Genomic DNA, 22,361 nt, shown 5'->3' on the forward strand with positions numbered 1-22,361 from the left:
AGACAATTCTATACAGCTTCAAGTTACATTCAAAGGCTAAACTAATTTAGTTAGGTTAACTAGGCAGGTTAGGGTAATAAGTAATTTGTTTGTTCTGTAGACTATTGAAAAATACAGCTTAAAGGGGCTAATAATTTTGACCTTAAAATGTTTTTTTAAAAATTAAAAACTGCTTTTATTTAGGCTAAAATAAAACAAATAAGACTTTTTCCAGAAGGAAAAATATTATCAGACATTCTGTGAAAATTTCCTTGCCCTTTTAATCATTTTTTACAAAATATAAAAAAAAAATTAAAAGGGTTTAATAATTCTGAGTGCAACTGTAAATTCTTGAAATGTTCAATGCTAATCATGAACTCACCATGCGCTGTGGCTCCTCCAGAGCGGCTTCAGAATGCTTCCAGCACCTCACCATTCTGCCCTGTTTTGCTTCTCCTCACAGTACCTGTTCTACTCTACTCTGTTTAAGGCAATGGTCATGACTGAGACTGACCAGCGGAGTCTGCAGTACAGGTGTAAAGACTTTCTGCCATCCTCTGCCCCCCACCTCTTGCCTTACACCAGGTAAAGTCCAACCCACTGGCGGACTCTCTAAAGCAGACAATAAACAAAGGGGACTGGTAGATTGGTGCCGTGGACAGAGCTTTTCCTCACAGAGACAGTTTTAAGACACCGACTTGCTTTCCTTTAGGCTGCTGACTGACCAAGGTGACTTTAAAACTTCAGGTGTGTCTACAGTTCGAAAAAGTTACAGGAAATCCATTACTATACTGTAAAAAAGCCTAGGTTCCACACCATTGATTTGTGTTGGGACGGTATGAAGGATTTAGTTTTATTAGTTTTTACAAATTTGGGTTGACTGAATGAAAAATTAAGTTGTCCCCCAAAAATCTGAAGAATTGTGGGGTTTCAGCTCATTTTAAATAAGTAGTTTGAACAAACAGGCGTCGACTGGGTGAGAATGTTTACATTTGACTAGTATTTGTAACCAGAGGTTGCTAAAACATCAATAACTGTCATTCTAGCTATCATGAATAGACCTTCTTGAGTGTTAACAGTGGGGGGGTGACATCCTACATCATCCTTTTGTTACTGTCATTTAACCTCGATTAATCTCTAAACCTGCTTGAAGAAACCTCAAAGTCTCCTGGTTTTCACTTTCCAGTTTGCAACTCTAGTTTCTCTCACTCTGCTCTGCTGTGATCTTGATCTACACGTCTTCAGCCTCTAACGCAGTTCATTGACTTCATGTCTTTGTTGCTAAAGATTTTGCTGAAATTTTCAATCAGGTTTATGTCAGTACTGCCATTTCATTTTGTCAGTGTTTTCAGCTTTAAAGAACTTCAACCATTTTGTTGTGTGACTGGGCTCATTGACCTGCATGAAAATTGCTGAATGACTAAGCAATGAATACAGGGAAGGAACCGTATGTTGCTGATAAACATTTGCTTTCATTCTGTTATGCATCTGAAGGAGAGGCCAAACTCCTGCTGCCGAAGACGAACCCCATTGATTGCCAACAGATATTCTCTGCATCATCCTGTCTTTATACATTTGTTTTATGGATTTCCAGTCTTTTTTGAGGACTTGATAGAAATCACAGATCTAGGATGGCGAACTTCTCTTTCAATGCGTAAAAGGCTTGTTGCTTTGCAGAGGAGTATAAAAAGTTCTCAAAAATGTTATTCTGGTGAAAGTACAAATACTGAGAGAAAATTTTAGTCAATTAAAAATAGAAAAGTCAGGCCAGAAGCATAAAGTATTTAAAAAAGAAATTTTACAAGTCTCCTCCAGACTTGTTTAAATTGTGTTTTATCATTTTTAATTTAGCCAATCTCTGGGTTTTATGTGAGCAATTAGCATAGATCATTGAATATGCAAGCAGGTGGTCACGTTATATTAACAGAATATCTCACTGACAGGTCATTCAGGGTGTCTTGGAGGGGAGAGGAGTCCAACCTACAGCATCTAAACACTGGGGTACCTCAAGGCTCTGTTCTTGGGCCACTTCTCTTCTCCATCTACACATCATCTCTAGGACCAGTCATCCAGAGACATGGATTCTCCTACCACTGCTATGCTGATGATACCCAGCTATACCTCTCTTTTCATCCTGATGATCCCTCGGTTCCAGCTCGCATCTCAGCCTGCCTGTTGGATATTTCACACTGGATGAAAAATCATCATCTTCAGCTGAACCTCGCAAAAACGGAAATGCTTGTAGTTTCTGCCAACCCGACTCTACACCATAACTTTTCAATCCAGATGGATGGGGCAACCATTACTGCATCCAAAATAGTGAAAAGCCTTGGAGTAACAATTGATGACCAACTAAACTTCTCTGACCACATTTCTAGAACTGCTTGATCGTGCAGATTCGCACTCTATAACATCAGAAAGATCCGACCCTTCTTATCTGAACATGCAGCTCAACTCCTTGTTCAAGCTCTTGTTCTTTCCAAACTGGATTACTGCAACTCTCTACTAGCTGTGCTTCCAGCTAACTCTATCAAGCCTCTTCAACTGCTCCAGAATGCAGCAGCACGAGTTGTCTTCAATGAACCTAAACGAGCACATGTCACTCCGCTGCTAGTCCGTTTGCACTGGTTGCCATTTGCTGCTCGCATCAAATTCAAAGCTTTGATGTTTGCCTACAAAGTGACTTCAGGCCTTGCTCCTTCTTATCTGCTCTTACTTCTGCAGATCTATGTGCCCTCCAGAAACTTGCGTTCTGTGAATGAACGTCGCCTCGTGGTTCCATCCCAAAGAGGGAAGAAATCACTTTCGCTCACGCTCAATCTGCCCAGTTGGTGGAATGAACTCCCTAACTGCATCAGAACAGCAGAATCACTCGCTATTTTCAAGAAACGACTAAAAACTCAACTATTTAGTCTCCACTTCACTGCCTAATCTGCAACTGCCTCTCTGAATATCACACTAACTGTACCCAAAAAAAAAATACTAACACTACTAATACTTTCCTTCTTAGACTTTACAGACCTGAAACTTGCCTATAGCATTTATTCATTGTTGCTCTTAGTTGTAAATTTCTTCCTTGTCCTCATTTGTAAGTCGCTTTGGATAAAAGCGTCTGCTAAATGACTAAATGTAAATGTAAAATGTAAATTTAGCTGTTTAAATCTGCAGCCATTGTGCAGCCTCAAAATGACTTGATTATTACTCCAGAATGAGAGTGTAGTTTTTAGCCATTCATTTATTAATTTTTCTTTGGCTTAGTCCCTTTATTCATCAGGGGTCGCCACAGCTGAATGAACCGCCAACTTATTCAGCATATGTCAACCCAGTTTTGGGAATCATCCATTCACACACACATACACTACAGACAGTTTAGCTTACCCAATTCACCTAAAGCACATGTCTTTGGACTTTGGGGGAAACCAGACCACCTGGAGGAAAGCCACGCGAACACGGCGAGAACATGCAAACTCCACACAGAAATGTCAACTGACACAGCCAGGACTCAACCAGCGACCTTTTTGCTGAGGTGCTAAACACTGAGCCACCCGTTTCTAGCCATATCGACCTTAAAAATAGCAACATTTATTTTATTTTACATGGGTGTCTGTGTAGATCTAACTGAAGAGTCATGCTTTAAATAAGAAAATTATCAAAGCTCTTTGGTAATTTGTGAGCAAGATGCTAATGGTCTAAATTGAATCAATGATCTATCCTAAGCTAAGCTAAAAGTGCTCCTGTCGGACATGGGGATAGCCTGAATGGATTCAAAAATGGTAAAATTCTCAGGGGACTTGTAAAATGAAAAAAATAAATTAATAAAATAATAATAATGTTATATATATATATATATATATATATATATATATATATATATATATATATATATATATATATATATATATATATAATTATTATTATTTTAATGATCATTTTACAAGTCCCAGGAGTTGACCCGAGTATTCATTCGTTCATTTACTATTTGCCTTAGTCTCTTTATTCACCTGAGGTTGCCACAGTAGAATGAACTGCCAGCTTATCCAGCATATGTTTTTATGTAGCGGATGCCCTTCCAGCTGCAACCCATCACTGGGAAACATCACTACAAACTCATTCATATATACAATACGATCATTTCACTTATGCTACGTCCTACGTGGGGGAAACCGTAGCACCCAGAGGAAACCCACGCGAACACAAAAATGCCAACTGACCCAGCCAAGGGTTGAACCGGGAATCGTACTACCCACTGTGCCACAGTGACACCCTACCTGAGTATTAAAAAGGTAAATTCAAAGTGGCCAGTTTTGAGCGCTTTGGTTTGGAATTTCACTCCAATATGGCAGTCATACATTTTTTTGCTCTGAAGCACCCTTCAGAGAGTAATATTTGGCATTTGGAACACAGTAATATATCTTATGTGCTGTGTGTTGTGGTATTTGATGCAACGTGACATCACTTGACCATTAAACATGTTTGCCCAATTTCATGGAATGCTGAAACGAATTTTATTGGCAGGATTAATTACATTTAAGTTAATATGGGCATCAGCAAATTCAACAATTTGGCACTAGCAAAGAAAAACAGAATGAATCCATCTCCAAAAATGACTCATTTAAAAAGTACTTTTGTCTTCTCTTTGTGAAGTTTATTTATAAACTAATTTTGAGAGGACCACATGTTTATAATTGCTTGTGGCTGGTCCTGCATCATCCAATTTATGATTCACCAATCAGACGATTCCTAAACCACTGTAAATATCCTTCCATATTAAATCCATCTTCGTTTTGATGAATCCCTCCTTCCACCCCTACACCTCCCCCTTTCCTAGATGGGTGGCACAGTGGCCCAGTGAATAGCACTTTCGCCTCACAGCAAGAACATCACTGGTTCTAGTCCTCACCAAGCCAGTCGACATTTGTGTGGAGTTTACGCGTTCTCCCCGTGTGGGTTCCCTGGTTTTCTCCCACCGTCCAAAAACATGCAACTTAAGTTAATTGACTAATGCAAATTGGCACCATGGACATGCTCCTAGTAAGCAATTATCTCTTAAGAGCGATTACCATCTTTTCATTAGCAACTACAGCGTCAGGGAAGTTCTCAAGATGTACCTAAGCTCATACTTCCCTCTCGCCCTGCAAATGGGAGGGAGCCCCGGGCTTGACTCTCTTCTAAGACAGCATGGCAAACAAGCTTTATAATCAATCAACAGCTAAGTGTGAACTCTTGAAAAGTACAAATAATAATTGTACTTGAGTGCAGAATCCTGAAAATAACACTATAGTACAATACCCAAGTACTTCACTCCTGTTTTGCAGTTAAATAGGAGTGTCAGACTATTAAACAAATTACTACCAGGTGCCAGTTAACTAAGCAATATTTGAATGTGTTCTCTAATTTTTAGTAGTGTTTTTTTCTTATAATAGTTTTTTACATCTTTAATACTGCGCTTCATGATGTAACTTTACATAAAAACTGCTCATTTACTTCTGTCAGGATTATTTCAAATAGGACTAACCTCAGAAACTGTAGGTTGTTTCCGTTTTGATCACGATGTACACATGAAAGACGACTTTTTATTAACAACTCGTTTATTTGATCAGTCACATAAGATGAACACTTTGTTTAAACCATGGTGGGATTAAAAACCTACCAGGTCAATGGGTTACTAAGTGACAAGAAAGCTGTCAAGTGCAAAAATATATAGTAATTGCAAATATTCATTATATTCTCATGTTAGAAGTACAATGAATTGACAGTACAGAACGGAAGTATGATCAAAGAAAAACGAACGGCACAATTTGGAAAATCGACATTTGTTTTAGTATCAGTGTTACTGACCATAAAACAAATTCCCCAATTATTTTTAGACAAAAACATTAAACAAACAATAATACTGAAATAAAAACATATTGCCCTTATATTATTTTAAAAAAGTGGGATATTCAAAAAAAAGAGGTAGGCCAGTTTGAAGCCTTGATAACAATAAAACGTACTGCATATATTTGTCAAGATAAACTCGTGTCATTTCAACTCATCTTATTAACTATATTATTAAAATATGTTTTTTTGATCCAAACTGATACACATATATTGATAAATATTCTCTATTAAAGTGGGTACGCTTCAAGTAAACTCTGTCTATGCCTGTAGTGCAGGTAAAATATCAGCAATGCTTTCTATATAGTAGTCAGGCACCATTCTCTGCTTCTGCGGACATTCACTCTTCTGGTTCGCTTCTGCTTCTGCTACTGTAGAAACGCCTGTAAGGGTCAACAGGGTCTTCAGGCCGCAGTTTGAGCCTAGCATGATGTCTGTGTCCAGTCGATCTCCGACCATCAGACACCTCTGAGGCTTCAGATTGAACTGACTTGCGACACACTCGAACATGAAGTTACTGGGTTTGCCAACCACCTGAGCTTGGCGCTGGGCAGCCGTCTCTACTGCTCGGAGGAGACATCCTGTCCCTGCAGATAACAAGAATAAGGCCATTGCCATTTAATTGAATATATAAATATTAAAAAACAATCTGCTATTCATTTATTAAAATTAGATGTAATATACTTGATTTTGAAACAACTTTTAACTTATTAACTGTCATCAATCCACAAATTTTGCATATATATATATATATATATATATATATATATATATATATATATATATATATATATATATATATATATGTGTGTGTGTATGTATTAGGGTTTTAGCAATAACATTAACTGTACAATATGATACCAGCTGAAGTGTCACAATACCTAGTATTGCGATACTGTAATTCATAACTCAAATTATGATGGAAATTGTCAGAAATACTAGATTGTCATGTTTTAATAGGCCTACCTGAATGTAATTTATAATCCCCTTGAGGCTAAAAAGTATCATTTGCACCTCAGTTTACCTAAAATGTATTCATTATTTTTGTTTGTTTTGTAGATAACTGACCAACAAAAATACATTAAAATAAAGATACAAATTAAACCAATTGAAATTTGTAAGAAAATAGCATTTTTCCAACACAATTGGGCTATATGAAGTTAAAAAAAATGTTGCAATGTTTCCTTTTGCCAGTTTGGGTGTGTCTTATAAGGTAACAATCTAAACTAATTCAAAATTTCACTTTGTGAGTCGTTCTTTTTAAAAGATTGTTGCAGTCGTTAATAAATCATACTAACAGGAACTGAAATTAACTGATTCAGATGTGCGTTCGAACTGACTATTAAAATAAAAGGGTTTATTGTTGCACAAACGTGTGAGCATTTTAGAGACTTTTCCACATGCAACATTTTCTATTGTAGATAAACAATTAATGAAAATACTACCATTTACAAACTACAGTGGCACCGCTAGTATTTTGGAGCCATAGTATTGCGATACTGCAATACCAGTACTGGTAAATCGTGCAACCCTAATATATATATATATATATATATATATATATATATATATATATATATATATATATATATATATATATATATATATACATACACACACACACACACACACACACACACACACACACACACACACACACACACACGCGCGCACGCGCGCGCACACGCACGCTTTTTTGTAGCAAAAACCAGAACTTATTTGACTGTTTATAATACACATATATAATTGGTCATTTTCAAGTGTGAACTCCAAAAGTGGTGTAACCAATGAGGGGTTAAATTGATACATTTATAGTTGACCCATGGTTAATTGATTATACTAGATTACTTAAACTATCCTATATTATACTATATTACTAAATTTTCCACTTATTATTGTTAATAATAGTTTCTCTCCTCACAAATTCCTAATATTTGAGTTGATATAACTGCTATTGAGTTTCTATGTTCACTGTCTAAAATAATACAATAAAGGCCATCAAAAGGGTCATTAAAAGGACAGTTCACCCTAAAATATAAAATTTATCATAATTTATTTACTTCAGACAGTAGTTCAGAAGTACTTCGGTTGAACACAAAAGAGTATATTTTGAAAACCAAAGTTACCTACTATGAAAGTAAATGGTTACCAGTTTTCAGCTTTCTTCAAAGTATCTTCTTTTGTGTTCAATAGAAGAAAAATCTCAGGTTTTGGAAACACTTAAATGCAAGTACTTTTTTTCGTTTTGGGGTGAACTCACTCTTTTAATGAGACAGAAAGATTCAGGTCATTTTCATATTTCTTACCCGGGACCGCTTTGCCTCCCTCCAGAGGCAGCCTAGTGTCGGTGTTCGTGCCCACAAACTGGCAGTCGGGGTCACAGAGGTACTGCAGGGCTCTGTTCAGCTTCATGTAACTGAAATGCTCATCAAACCCGACCAGCACAGCTTGAACCTCCTGATCCAGAGGCACATTCGCCCAGTCGATCTGCACTCCCGAGATGAGGTCAGGCCCTACACCGACCGGTTGAATGCCAACCTCCTCGAGCTCCTGCTTCATCGCCTTGCTCCCAATCAGATAGACCTTTCCGTCGAGTTTACACACGTTTTTGAGGTACTGCGCCGAGCAGTACGCCGTCCCGAACACCTCGTCCGCGGCGGCGTCGAAACCGAGCTTTCCAAGTTTATCCGCGTACATCTGTCGCGTTTTCGTGCTGTTGTTTGTGACGAAAAACACCTGCTTTCCGTGTTTCTTCAATGAATTGATGACCTCAGGGGCGCCAGGGATGGCCTGGTCCCCTCGCCATATCACGCCGTCGCAGTCAAACAGCACACAGTCCACCGAGTCCAGCAACTGCCTGCTCAGAGCGCCGTTCAGACGGACACATTTAGACGCGGCCATTCCTCAAGTTACTCCCGTCCTGACAGCGAGTTTTCTTTCTGCTCTAAAATAACATTTGATCTTCAGCTGTGTGCAAATACTCCGCCGAGCGGACGTAGACCAGCTTAGGTCAAACGGTATAGGCTGACAGCGAACTGGAAGTTACTGGTTGCAGCAACTCATCTGCACTCTATCCCTTGTGCAAGTGATTCATTTGTTTCTCAATGACACCGTACAGTACTTGACGTTCTGCACTTCCGCACCGGTTTAAAGGGCCAGTAACAGTTGATACAAAGATGAACCTCAGTCAAAATAGTCGACTTTTGATCATTTTAAATGGATTGATTTGGATTTAATGGTTGTACATTTTCTAAAATATATAAAAGTTTTATTTACACAAATGTAGATTTTAAAATCATTTTAAAATATGTATTTCAATCCCTAAAACAAACTAAACCGTGTCTTAAGAATATTGAAATTCCTGGCAGTACAGTAAAATGACTGGCATATAATACTTAGATATTTTAGTTATAATTTTTTATTTAACTTTGATGAAATGCTGCTTGGCATTGCTCTTGATAAGCTTTCTAGATTTGATTTTGCCCTTATTATGATAGGGCAGTGAAGAAATAGACAGGAAGTCAAGTTTGGAGAGATAGGATTTATTTTTCTTTTCTTTTTTGGGGTAAAGAAGATTGGGAAAGGTTTGACTATCAGGAACGACTGATTTGATTAACAATGGAAATTTGACAATGCACATTTGTTATTCAAAATGTTTAAGAAAGTTTAGAAATGTTTTAATTTAAATTAGTGCTAAAATATTATACTTAAAATGTATTTAAAAACTGCGTCAGTTGTTTACTTCATTTTGATTGCCATGCTTGTTATGCTCCCTCTTGTATTACTAACAAATTGTAGCTTATAAATAGATTACTTACAAATTGATTAATAACTATACAAATAGATAACTTTAACCCCTTAACTGCGTGCTCTGCCAAATGGTTGACCATACTTTGACTGTTTTAAATAATGACTGTTAAAGTCATTTAAAGAATGACTGTTTTAAATAATGGCTTACACACAGCATTGTTGGTTCACAAAAAACGAAAAAAAAAAAAAATCAAACATCCTGTAGCACTACTACACTTGATTTTTGTTTTATTGTAAAAAGAAAACAAAAAAAAAACATCAAGAAAACATGCTTAATGAGAATTTGAAATATGTTATAGCATACTTCATAAAAAAGGTGATTTAGTGTTCAAAAATGTTTTATTTTGAATGTTTTTTTTTAAATAAAGTGGTCCTACACTTCACATTTTCAGATTTTTTTATAGTATATGTATTAATTACAGAACTTTTACCATAAACTGACATAACTATTTGGTAGAGGCTGATATTTTAGAAATTATGGGATGTGTTGAAAAAATGCATCAAGTGTGTTAACTTGCAACATTAGGAGTTGCAATCCATACAATCCAAACAATTTTTTCTTGGCAGGGTAGTCAAGGGGCTAAGAAATGTATTAAGACTACATTTGGATTATTTTTAAGTGGAAGGGGGGTATAGTATAGTCATAAATATTGGTGTAACGGATCACAAATCTCCTGGTTCAGATCACATTATGGTTTTTTAGTCACAGATTGGACCTTTTTTGGAACAGCCAAAAAGGGGAGGACACAAATGTAATTTGCTCTCTATTTATTAAAGAAGCAGCACAGCAAGAAACCATTTTCAATAAATTACTCAGTTATTCACTCATAAAACCTCATGTTTCATTGCTAGTTGTTTTTTTTTTATTTGAAGAATTATTACTGGTTGTCGCCACCTATTGGTTAAATAATGCAATTACTGCTTACAACTTTCCTTTTTGAGCGTCAAGTTAAATACATATGATGGTGATTTTATTCTTGACCATAAACATCAGTGGTTTCGTCTAAACTTTTGTCTCATCTCAGTACTTGTGTGTTATTTCTGTTTTCAAACTAAAGACTGAATCTCTTTCTTGATTTTTGCATCATTCAAACAGATTTAAATGCAGTGATTGGAAGGATTGATAAACATATGCAAATCACCATCATTCATAACTTATGCTGCATGGGTGTTGAGATCCCAATATTTTAATGAAGAATCGTCGGGGATACATTGCATGCGTTAATGCAGGCTAAAGTAGTGACAAAAAACACCTTTAATAACCTAAGAGACCCACCACATCCCAATTAACCAACCAAAACTTCTTCCATCATTATTATATTATACAGGAAAGCCTAAATATTTTCATACATGTGATTTAAATGATGCAAGAGGACATCTCTCTGTGATCGTGACAAGTTTAGGATTAATCTACCAGTAAAAAAAAAAAAAAATGTATTAATTCACGGGTCACGTGTGATCTGAACTGTGGGTTGTGATCTGTACGAATCACGGATAAACTGTGATCCATTACACCCCAGTCATCAAGCAGAAGTATAATCATGTAATTACATATTATTTACAACTGCTGTGTTATAAGGCAATTCATAAAAAGTAACTTTGATCTAATCGAGTGATTTAAAACCCAAAATCAAAATGTAAGTACTTATTTTCTTTACTAAATGTATAGATATAGTTGATAGTAAAAAATAATATAAAAAAAAAGTTTATCCATTAAAATTTAGACAGTGAAAAAGGAATAGAAAGTGTAAAGAAAGAGGAAAAAGTAGTGCTTTTGTTTTAAAATAACACAAATCTGAAACGGTAGGTTTTACTGCTTCTTAATGCTTACTGCTTTTTGGGTGTTCCTAACAATTTTGAAGTGTCAAGAAAATACAAAAAAGTTCTGATAAGGCTGAGAAAACATTTATTAAAAATCCCATTTACCAAAATAAAATCATGTAGCATTTTGAAAAAGACAAACGTTCTCTAATTTTCTTTTTTCTGAACAGGACGTAAAGGCCAAAAGATCTCCCCGATGTTTTTGAGGATTCCCCTGTGATAGAAACCTCTGAATGGATTGTATGAGGTCCGGCAGTTGTGTCCAGAATATGGATGGCAATGTTGGCAGTTGTGTCCTTTTGCTTTAAACCACTCATTGGAGGTTTGATTTACCAAAACCAAATAGAAGTGAAACAGACAATAACCAGCCAAGAGGAAAAAGACAAATACCAGGAATCCCAGCATGAAGACGATCCTCGGAAATGTCAGAAAGAGATGCTGTACAAAGAAAATGAGATGGAAAACAATTTGAGAGGTAATCCAGTACCACCACATAGTTATTAGCAGGCCAACACGGAATCTGCACACTCAGAAATCTTTGAGTCCATCATTTAATTTCATCAATTTAGTTACTTATGTGTATCAATCTACATTTATTCAGTGTTCATATTTCAGAAATAATATGTAAATGTTTAGATGATTTATGTATAATACAGTTTAAGTAATATTTCTTCCTTTAGCGGATATATTATACGAGTCCTACATTATTTACCAAACAAAAGGTTCTAAATAGATTTGCATTGTAGACCTTAAATAAACGTTTAAAGGTCCCATGAGTTGTTTAGATGTTAGTATCAGCATTGTTAGTTTTTAGGATACCTGTAATCTGGTGCACATCAAAACAGTGTCAATGTTCATGTTTAGGAGATATAAAACTAAAATAACCATTTAAAGTTTGTAGTTTGTTAGTTGCGCAATGGTTTTATTCACGCCACCTCATACTTTAGTTTCTCATCAAATTGTGACCAATCAATGACTCTTTGGTATCTGACATGCCTTGCCCCCTTCAAGATGCTTCACATTTGATGTTTAACCACTCTCACTGGGAGAGAGGTGATAAAACAAAACACTATTAGCTAGAAGGAGCTACACTAAGTCCCATGATTTCTTCATCTTTCAGTTGAGATTACGTCAAACATTGAATAAAACAGCACATTTCACGAGACTTTTAAATGTTTTTTTTCACCATGCATTTAGTTTATGGTTACTATACTCTCAGTATTATTCTGCATACATTTGCAGATTTTGTACAAAAGTCTTTGTAGAAATGGTTAAAAATTTAGCAGATTTTGTCTGGCCCTGCAGTTAAGTATATTCTGTGGCTAATTGTTGTTACCTGGATGATAAAGAGTGGTCCAGCGGGCTGTTGTATGCCCTGCTCATCAATGTAGTGAGCGTGCAGGAGTCCAGTTCGCAGAACAGTTTGGAGCAGCATGTCTGTTGTAAGGACTGCGATATTCCCTGCCATGGCACAAACACTGAGGAGGTACAGCATAAAGTATCTTGTGTTCTGGGCACCAATGCAGTTGTTCACCCACACACAGTGATGGTCAAATCTCTGGACACATCGATTGCAAACACCTGTAAAAAAATTAAATCATCAATGTTTCTGTAATGTTGATTAAGAAAAGAAAAAGAATACATATTATAAAATAAATAAAAATGGAACAAAGACCACTTATCAGCAACAACAAAGGTACATTGGACCACTAGTCCTGTTGATAAAAATTCTATTCTGTTTTACTTAAATCTTGTGAAAGATCATGTTTATTTTAGATCAGCTGCATTTTCATTGAATAACTCTCAGATGTGAACAGTTCTGTGTATGTTGAAGGTGTGAGACCCAACAAATGTGATGACCCATGCATGAACCTCGACAGACTGATAGGTGTGAACCTATTTACAATCTCAATGGTATAAATCAAACAACAGCTGAGATCTGTTTGAGTAAAACAGGTGAGTAAACTCACAATGGTTTGTTTGTTGCTGATGTAATGTGCTATCACACAGACAGGTGTTTGGGTTAAGATTCTGGAAGAGCGAGGAGTTAACATTGCTGCTAAAGAACTGCACTACACTGTCTTAAAGTTCTAACCGTGAGAACTTTGTTCGGCTTAATTATGTTATGTGTTAGAATAATTTAATACATCGGCGAGCCCCCCAATTAGGGATAAAGGGGTAGTTCACCCAAAACAAAAAATTCTGTCATTTACTCACCCTCAAGTGATTCAAAACTTTTAGACTTTTAGATGATATTTTGAAGAATACTGGGAAAGTGTAACCATTAACCTCCCTAGCGCTTGTTTTTTGGAAGTCAATGGTTACAGGTTTTCAGCTTTTATCAAAACAGCTTTTGTGTTTAACAGAAAAAAGAAACTCTTACATTTATTGAACCATTCAAGTGGAGTAAATGGTGCAGAAATTTTCATTTATTGGTGAACCAAATACAATAAAATCTAACACTCATTTGTTTCTTGATAATTGTAAAACTGAGGGACAAATGAAATTACTGACAAATATTTATAATACTGCAGAACTTTTTTTCCTTTAAATGAGTTTACATAAGACATACTTGGGTAGGTAATTGCTAGTAAAATTCTAAAGAGGGTGATTTACTAGCTAAATATTATTATGAAACCCTGTCCCTTACAATAAAATCGTATAAAATGTAAATTATATTTAAGGTAAAGGCATACACATCTACAAAAATATCAATTATCAAATATCAATATAATGTATAAAAATCATATACAAAACATTATACACAACACTGTATTAATAGAAATATTGATAGAATATTCTAATAGATCAGGTATATAAAATGAAAATTACTTTTTGGTGAATTTATGACCATTTTTTTAAGTGTACATCAAAGTAGACAATTAAAATAAAAAAAATCCTTGTGTTGTAGCCATTTTTTGAAAGTGAATTTTATTTTGTTTAAGAATACATTTTTTGATGTTTAAGTTTTGTTCTTTAATTTGTATGTAAATGTCATAAAGGCATGAAAAATAGAATAGCAGTAAGCTGGTAGAGGGTCAGACAATTTTTTAACCACTTCATGTATTAAGACAGATTGTTGGTTTGTAGGGATGTAACAACTCACCTGAGTCACGATTCACGATACTAATCTCACGATATGATTTTAATTTAAGGTGAAGATTTCTTTCTTAAATGCTAAAACAAAAAGTCTGCAACCATACTTCTGTGGCCTCAGGCAAAAGGCGAGAACATGTTATCGTGAACAATATTAATAGCCCATACTTACGACAGTGTTTGGAGCGGGCAGGTTTGATCAGCTGACAGGTTGAACACTTTATGCCCTGCTGGAACAGTTTTTCATCATACTGGTAGATCTTCAGATGTGCAGAGAGGTTTGACTTTGTCAGCGTCCCTTTAAAAACAAAATCAAACCGAATGCACTAGAATTTGAGGTCTTGTTTTGTTTTACTGAAATTGAGAGAAGTCTTCATTTTCTTACCTGGGTCTCTGCTACAACACAGGTAAAACAAACAGGACTTCAGTGCAAGGAGGATGTAAGGGACACACAAGCTTAATGAACTGGAGCCCATGTCCAAACAGAAGCCAAAAACCTCATAAGTGAATTCTCCATACACAACCACTTCAAGTAACAGGTGCAGGTAAAGGAAGAAGTTGTTCCTAATGTGAAACAAATAATGAGAAATATGATTAGAGAAAATACATTTGACAGTTTTAGAACACGTATACTGATCTAATGAAATTCTTACTTTCCCTGCAAGATACTTTAAATCAAAAAAATCTGCCAAATACAACCTCAAATCTGAAAAAGTTGGGACAGTATGGAAAACACAAATAAAACGGCTTTCGAAATGACATGAGACTCTGCTGGGTAGTTGCCCTGGTTTACCAGCACTTGTTTAGGTCTGTAATTTCTTAGCATTTTCATAAGGGTGGTGTTGTTTTAAATGATGAAACAGGCTTGTGGTGTTGCCTGCTTTTGATGACACGCGTCGTCTTGCGCAGTTTGCAGTGTACTTTGCTGTTTTGTGTCGGAGAGCAAAAAACTAAGTAGCTTAAGACTGAGGTCTAGTGACGTTTCTTGTCAACAATGTCTGTAACTCTGACCTTTTTTACCTTATTTTCTTACTCCTTTAAGTACAGCTATGGCTGTAAACTTTTACGGCGTGCTGCATCAGGAAGGACAGGCTGCAAAATGCTTGCGCAAAGCGTAAATATTATCGAGCAATTATCGAACTGTCATTATCGTTTTATCGAAAAAATGTATATCGCGATAATTATCGATATCGAATTATCGCCCAGCTCTAATATGAACACAACATTTTTTAGGTTTTGTCTGGTCAACTTTATTTCATTTGTAAATATACATCCTTTCCTGTAATTCAGACCTGCAACACATAAAAAAAGTTGGGATAGGTGCAATTTAGGGCTATTCATCTATAAGCAACCTCACCACATGGGCTCAGGACTACTTTAGTAAATTTTTGTCAAGTACCACAATACGTAGTTACATCCACAAATGCCAGTAAAAACTGTACGGTGCCAAAAGGAAGCCCTATGTTAACAGTGTCCAGAAGCGCCGTCGACTTTTCTGAGATCAGAAGCATCTGGGATGGACCATCATACAGTGGAAACATATACTGTAATCAGTATTTCAGGTAATTTTTGGGAGAAATGGCCACCGTGTGCTCTGGCCCAAAGAAAAATAGGATCATCCAGGCTGTTAACAGCAACAAGTCCAAAAGCCAGGGTTTGTCATGGTATTGGGTTTTATCAGTGCCCTTGGCAAATATAATTTGCATTCTGTGATGGCACCATTAATGCTGAAAAGTACATAGAGATTTTGGAGCACAATATGCTTCCTTTTCTTGGGATGCCCATGCATATTTCAACAAGACAATGCAAAAACACATTCTGCACACATTTTAAAGTCTTGGCTGTGGAGGAAGAGGATACAGGTACTTAACTGGCCTGTCTGCAGTCCCAACCTGTCTACAAAAAAAAATAAAAAAATGTGTGGCACATTTTTAAGTGCAATATGTGACAATGAATACCCCATACTGTTGCCCACCCACTTGTTAGCAGGATGAATGGGACAAAATTACAACTGAAACACTTCATCACTTGGTGTCTTCAGTCCTTAAACGTCTTTTAAGTTTTGTATAAAAAAAATGGTAACATTACACAGTGGTAAAAACTTTACTGTTTCAACTTTTTTGAAATGTGTTGCAAGAACCGAAATTGGAATAAGTGTTTAAAAAAACATCACAAGAAACACCATAAACAATGTTTGTTGTGTTGTCTGAAATGAAATAGAAGTCAAAGTAAATTTGCATTTACCATATACTGCTAACATGCTTTGCACTTCGTTAACTAAATGCTTTACCAAACTGCTAATATGTTGTAGCACATATTGTAGCTAAACAGTTCTCTATATTGTTTATTACCACGCTAATTTGAATATTCGGTCAGAATTACCATGCAAGTATGACTTAAAAACAACATTAGCACTATCTAATTGACTGTAAACAATGCTGTACTTTGATAATCAATGGCTGCTAATATGATTTTCCTATTTAGAATTTGCAAAGAATACTTTTCTGAAATTATGTTATTAAGGAGAATGTCTAAATATCTGAATATAAAGCCAACTTAACCTCTATTTTCAACAATAGGTTTTAGACTGTATTTATACTATAGCATAGTCGGTCACACTTTACAATAAGGTTCATTAGTTAATGTTAATTAATGCATTTACTAACATGAACAAACAATGAACAATACATTTACTACTGTATCTGTTCATGTTATTAAACATTAGTTAATGAAAATACAGTAGTTCATTGTTAGTTCATGTTAACTCATGGTGCATTAATTAATGTTGACCAGCATGGACTTGGATGTTAATAATGCATTAGTAAATGTTCAATTATGATTAATAAATGCTGTATATGTGTTGTTCATGATTAGTTCATGTTAGTAAATGCATTAACTAATGAACCTTATTGTAAAGTGTTACCGCATAATCTGTAAAAACCCACCTTTGGTGAAACAGTCTGTGCATAGTCCTGTAGCAAATGCTTTGGAGCCATTGTGGGATCCATGGAGAGACAATCTAAAAGAAAAAATAGAATATGAATATACATATATACACATCTGATTACACAAACAATAAGTTTGAAAGCTCTTACCCTTGTGAACGCGCCCACCAACTGACCGAGAGGAGTTTGCTGATGTCCTGAGTACTTACAAACCAGAGCAATGCAGGTGAGCACCACTGCCACATATATACCAAACAGAGTCAGGAAGTCCATTTGTCTTAACCTACAGTGAGAAGAACAGAACTGTGAGCGGTATATTTCACTCATCACAGATATGTGTATAGTATGACTTATAACGAGAAAAGCGCGTCAAAACAGGCACAGCAGGACCGTAAAAGTGACCGAACATGCAACATGTTCAATAAAACTAATTAACTTTGCTTACATATTGGGCATAATGTAATCAAAAAGAGGAAAGCCCCAAAAAGCTTTACCTTTATTCACCTGAGCCCCATCCTCACACCTTCTTCCCGTACATGAACAGCCCGCCGTGTGGCTGTGAAGCAGGCGAGAACACAGCATAATGTTGCCAGATCTTCGTACAAAACGGGAAACACAAGCATACCCAGCCTTACATCGACGTAGACCTCTACAAGTAAAGGAATTATTTAATATACATTTGAATATAGATCCACTTTTACACTACTATATTTTGCGAAATCACTACTCGCGACATAGGTAAAAGAAAAAAAACACCAATAAAGAAGACTTGGCAACATTTGAACGGAACTTACGAAACACAATTGTTGTCAAAGTAAAAGTCCGATCTAGGCTTTCTTTAATTACTATTAATCATTAATTAGTTATTTGCCGTATAATTTTTTCCCTTCTCATGGCTAACTTTTTCTTAGACGTTTTTTTCGTCTTATAAAAATTGCCTACGAATAGTTTATTAATAATTTGAGCTCCAATAGTCGTCTTTTCGAAAATGTAGTTGAGTAACTTAAGAGAGTAATTAATTAATCACCTAACATGAGCGTTAGCACACCACCTTCCAATTACCGTACAGTTTATACGTTGTCTCTTATTTTCAGCTTTTCCGCATTTATTTTGGATTATTTGCAAACGTATTAACATTTGACAGTCAGAAAGTGAAACTGTTTACATTAGTCCTCATTTGTCTCAGGCTGTGTTAAGTGTACTTGTTTTTCTGTTTAGGGTTGCCATAGCCTCCTGACTCTTGGCTCTGGCAGTTATCATGTTACAAACCAGCACATTCACTCCCGTGGTGGTGATGTCTCAAACGAAAGAGACACCACAAAAGCCCTTCGAGAAAACTCCACCGAGCAAAGCAAGCAGGTTTTACCTTTTGAGGTATGTCTATTATGTAAATCTATGGGTTAACAGTAACGTTAGTTCTATGAATGAAAAGAAGGTTTTTTTTGATTGCTCTTGTTATTTCAGCATAATTGAACATACAATAAGTTATCCTATCTATCTATCTATCTATCTATCTATCTATCTATCTATCTATCTATCTATCTATCTATCTATCTATCTATCTATCTATCTATCTATGCAAATATTAGCTAAAAGGTTATAGTCGGTTGAAGACTGGCTTTTATTTTATTTTAATAAAAAAGGTGTCCTGAAATGGTAAAATCCAAGTTAATAAATTTTATTTAAAACATAAAAATTATTTATTTTGCTTAATAAACTAAAATACATAGATTTATACAGATACAATAAATATCTATTTGTTTTATCAAGTAGAAATATTTGTCATAACCCCATTTTCATTTAGCTCACATTTTCTTTAATCACTATGCGTTCTACTGTAATAATATTTAATAATATGTTAGATTTTATAACATATTACAGAATTGTTACTCTATGTATTGTTGTTGTTATTGTTTTGGTAGTTTATTAAAAGGCAATGGTATTTTCCTCCACACACAACTGCTTTTCTGTTGTATTGGTAAGTTGAGATGTTGATTGAGGAACACTGTGTTTGGAGATACAAGCATTGGCACTAAATAATTCAGTTAGTCCTGTATAACTTGTCTTTGCTTCGGTCATTTACATAACTTGCTCATTACGTTGTACTTAGAGTTTCCCTTTTCTTTTATAACATTGAAATTGCAATACACCATATAGGGCTTGTTGATTTTTGTCATTTTCCTGCCCCAGAATAATAACAGGAGTCTGTGAGACCCCGCTTACACCTGAACTCCATATGACAGCTCACTCCGTAAATCAATCCTGAATTCCCTGGATGCATGACAGCATGTGTCCCCTGCCATGTGGCACGAGAGATCTCGAGATGCAGCGTTTAATCTGTCTAATCCAGAACAAGAGCTTTAATAGATGTGTGACTGCACTCTTCAGTGCATTCAGACGTTCTAATTATCCACCATCGTCCTGTCGGATCCCCAAGCTGATACTGGGCTACTTTTTGTCCCTTGGAGAGACAGCTAGAAGAGAGAGTATGGGAAGGAGGTATTTATAGAGAAATGGGGCCTCACTTTACCCTTTTTGGAGAGAGAATCATTAAGGATCTGTGCTAGGTGTCCCAGTTTCTTGATTTGAGCTCTGCAGGCAGGACTAGCAAGGCTTGCCAGAGATGCAGAGTCAACTCGTCGACAAGATCACTCTGGCACTCTATGCAGTGTCACCCTTTTTTTAAGTGGCACCGCTCTTCATGCCACGCGACGATGGGGGGCATTCGAAAGGCGTTTCCCCTAAAGTGTGGTGCGGTGCAGAAGGAGGATCTGACTGACAGCGCAGAAGACGTGGAGCAGTCGTTTTGAATTTTGAGACTTGTTGATTTACGACAAAATGAAGAAATTCCTTCAGAACAAGAAAGGGAGATACTCTCTACGGCAGAACAAGCCGGGTCCTCGTTATCCACCCAAAGACTTTTGTAAGTGTTGTTGAATTTTGTATTCCTTGGAAGTTGCTATTTTATAAGAAATGTGATTTTAGGTGGGATTATGTAGGAATAGTAATGTTCCCATAAATGCAATTCTTTTTCTGTGATTTAGTTGTGAATGATGATAGGCGTGGTTATTTTGTGTTCTAGTTTCACGTGTGAGTACTTGCTATGCTACAAGCAAGTCTCATGTTGCTGATGCTGTGTTCAGCCTCAACTGTACGAAGATATCGGATGGTTTGGGAGCCTCTTTTCCTTTTCATTGAGGTCAATGTTACTGGGAGGTCTAATGTGTCAGCTGAGACTCTGCATTTAGCGAAGGTTGCACGACTCTCCCTTATGTCAGACTGCATCACTTGGTCTTGTCAGGATTGCAAGAGCATACAGTGGAGATCAAAATTTGACTGGAATTTATAAACATTTAGCTTTTATTGTTCAATTTTTGTTGTAGCTATAATATGCTAAAAGAAGTGTCTTACAAAAAGGCACTTTAAGATTAAACACTAGTGAACAGCAATTATTGTAGCATGATGAAAGATTACAACTAACATTTCTGAAGTTTACAGAAGTCAGACATTATTAGGAAGTGAACAGGCCTTTGCTTTGTTTGGTTTAAAGCCTTTGTTTATTTTTTTAGCCTCTTTGCTGCTAAAGATTTTTCCAAAGATTTTTAATCAGGGTTAGATCGGGACTCCTTGCTGCCATTTCATTACTTAAATGTTTTCATCTTCAAGCAAGGAACTGCTAAAAACACTGTTCTGCTGTGTGAATTTTTCTCCGCATTAAAATTGCTTTCTGCTTGGCCAATGAACGTATTATGAATGCATTTGCTGAAGGAGACTGCGAAACATTTGCATTCAAAACATCATATAAACCATGACGTTTCATCTCTGTCTATATACTGACTTCTTCACATGCTTTGAGTTTAGTTGTTCCCCAGTCTTTGGTTCAGAATAATTCCCATTAGACCAAAGTGAACTCTGTACCAGTTCTGCTGATTAAATGTTTTACCAATGCAGTCCAGATTTAAGAAACATCTCAATTTTATCAGTGCATTTTTGTAAAAGTCTCATTTAAGTTTTATACTGTGCTTAAGTAGTTAGGACCATAAATATTTGGAAATCGACACAATTCTACCATTTTTGCTTTAACCACAGACTGTCAGCCTTATTTTGAGTATTGGGTATTTACCCCCTGGTGAGTGTTCTTGATCTGGCCAACTGTTGTGAAAGGTGTTTTCTTCACCCAGGAAAGAGTTCTTTGTTCGTCCACCAAAGTTGTTTCTGTGGTCTTCCGGTTCTTTTTGGTGTTGCTGAGCTCACTGGTGCTTTTTCTTTTTAAGAATGTTGTAGACAGTTGTTTTAGCCAAGTCTAATGTTTTTGCTATCTCTCTGATGGGTTTTTTTTTTTTTTTTTTCAGCCTAATGATGGCTTGCTTGACTGATACCGATAGCTCATTGGATCTTATCTTAAGAGTTGACCGCAACAGATTCCAAATGCAAACAGCACACTTAAAATGATCTGGACCTTTTATATGCTCATTGTAATTGGGATAATGAGGGAATAACACACACCTGGCAATGGAACTGCTTAGAAGCCAATTGTCCAATTACTTTTGGACCCTTAACAAGTGGGAGGCACATATGCACACTGTTGTAATTCCTACAGCCTTTACCTGATTTGGATGTAAATACTTATAGCTGACAGTGTGCAGTTAAAGCACATCTTGTTCGTTTCATTTTAAATCCATTGTGTTGGTGTACAGAGCCAAAAATGTTAGAATTACAGTATGTCGATGCCTCAATTTTATGGACCTAACTGAATATACCTAATAATATATGCTTAAAGAAGTATGTTAGGATAACTCAAATAGTTAGTTTGATCCTGAATTTATTTATTGA

At 36.1% G+C, this 22,361-nt stretch overlaps 4 protein-coding genes across 15 annotated transcripts in view; 1 reads left to right on the top strand and 3 right to left on the bottom strand.

The window, feature by feature from the left end:
• bricd5 (BRICHOS domain containing 5) overlaps positions 1-490 on the bottom strand; it is an 8,211-nt gene extending 7,721 nt beyond the window's left edge. For 3 of the 4 annotated variants that reach the window (XM_073917917.1, XM_073917916.1, XM_073917915.1), the window contains exon 1: positions 362-490. In XM_073917917.1, coding sequence (XP_073774018.1) covers positions 362-415 — 54 coding nt within the window. In that variant the 5' untranslated portion in view covers positions 416-490. 4 annotated transcript variants of the gene reach the window in all.
• A 5,059-nt stretch (positions 491-5,549) lies between these two features.
• Positions 5,550-8,968, bottom strand: pgp (phosphoglycolate phosphatase). The gene is given in 2 exon segments (NM_212726.2): positions 5,550-6,443; positions 8,163-8,968. Coding segments are annotated over 2 exon segments (921 nt in total). The 5' UTR covers positions 8,758-8,968; the 3' UTR covers positions 5,550-6,117.
• Positions 8,969-11,555: 2,587 nt separating this feature from the next.
• zdhhc4 (zDHHC palmitoyltransferase 4) lies at positions 11,556-18,082 on the bottom strand. The gene is given in 7 exon segments (NM_200049.2): positions 11,556-11,925; positions 12,824-13,068; positions 14,756-14,881; positions 14,969-15,147; positions 17,529-17,602; positions 17,679-17,811; positions 18,023-18,082. Coding segments are annotated over 6 exon segments (1,038 nt in total). The 5' UTR covers positions 17,802-17,811; positions 18,023-18,082; the 3' UTR covers positions 11,556-11,634.
• Positions 18,083-18,746: 664 nt separating this feature from the next.
• grid2ipb (glutamate receptor, ionotropic, delta 2 (Grid2) interacting protein, b) overlaps positions 18,747-22,361 on the top strand; it is an 82,662-nt gene continuing 79,047 nt past the window's right edge. For 4 of the 9 annotated variants that reach the window (XR_012387623.1, XM_068224604.2, XM_073917695.1 and 1 more), the window contains exon 1: positions 19,719-20,451. Coding sequence is in view for 4 of the 9 variants with exons in the window: in XM_068224604.2 (XP_068080705.2) it covers positions 20,367-20,451 (85 nt within the window). In the remaining 5 variants the exon portion in view is untranslated. 9 annotated transcript variants of the gene reach the window in all.

The sequence above is a fragment of the Danio rerio genome, chromosome 12, assembly GCF_049306965.1.
Source record: "Danio rerio strain Tuebingen ecotype United States chromosome 12, GRCz12tu, whole genome shotgun sequence".
In the NCBI taxonomy this organism is placed as follows: domain Eukaryota; kingdom Metazoa; phylum Chordata; class Actinopteri; order Cypriniformes; family Danionidae; genus Danio; species Danio rerio.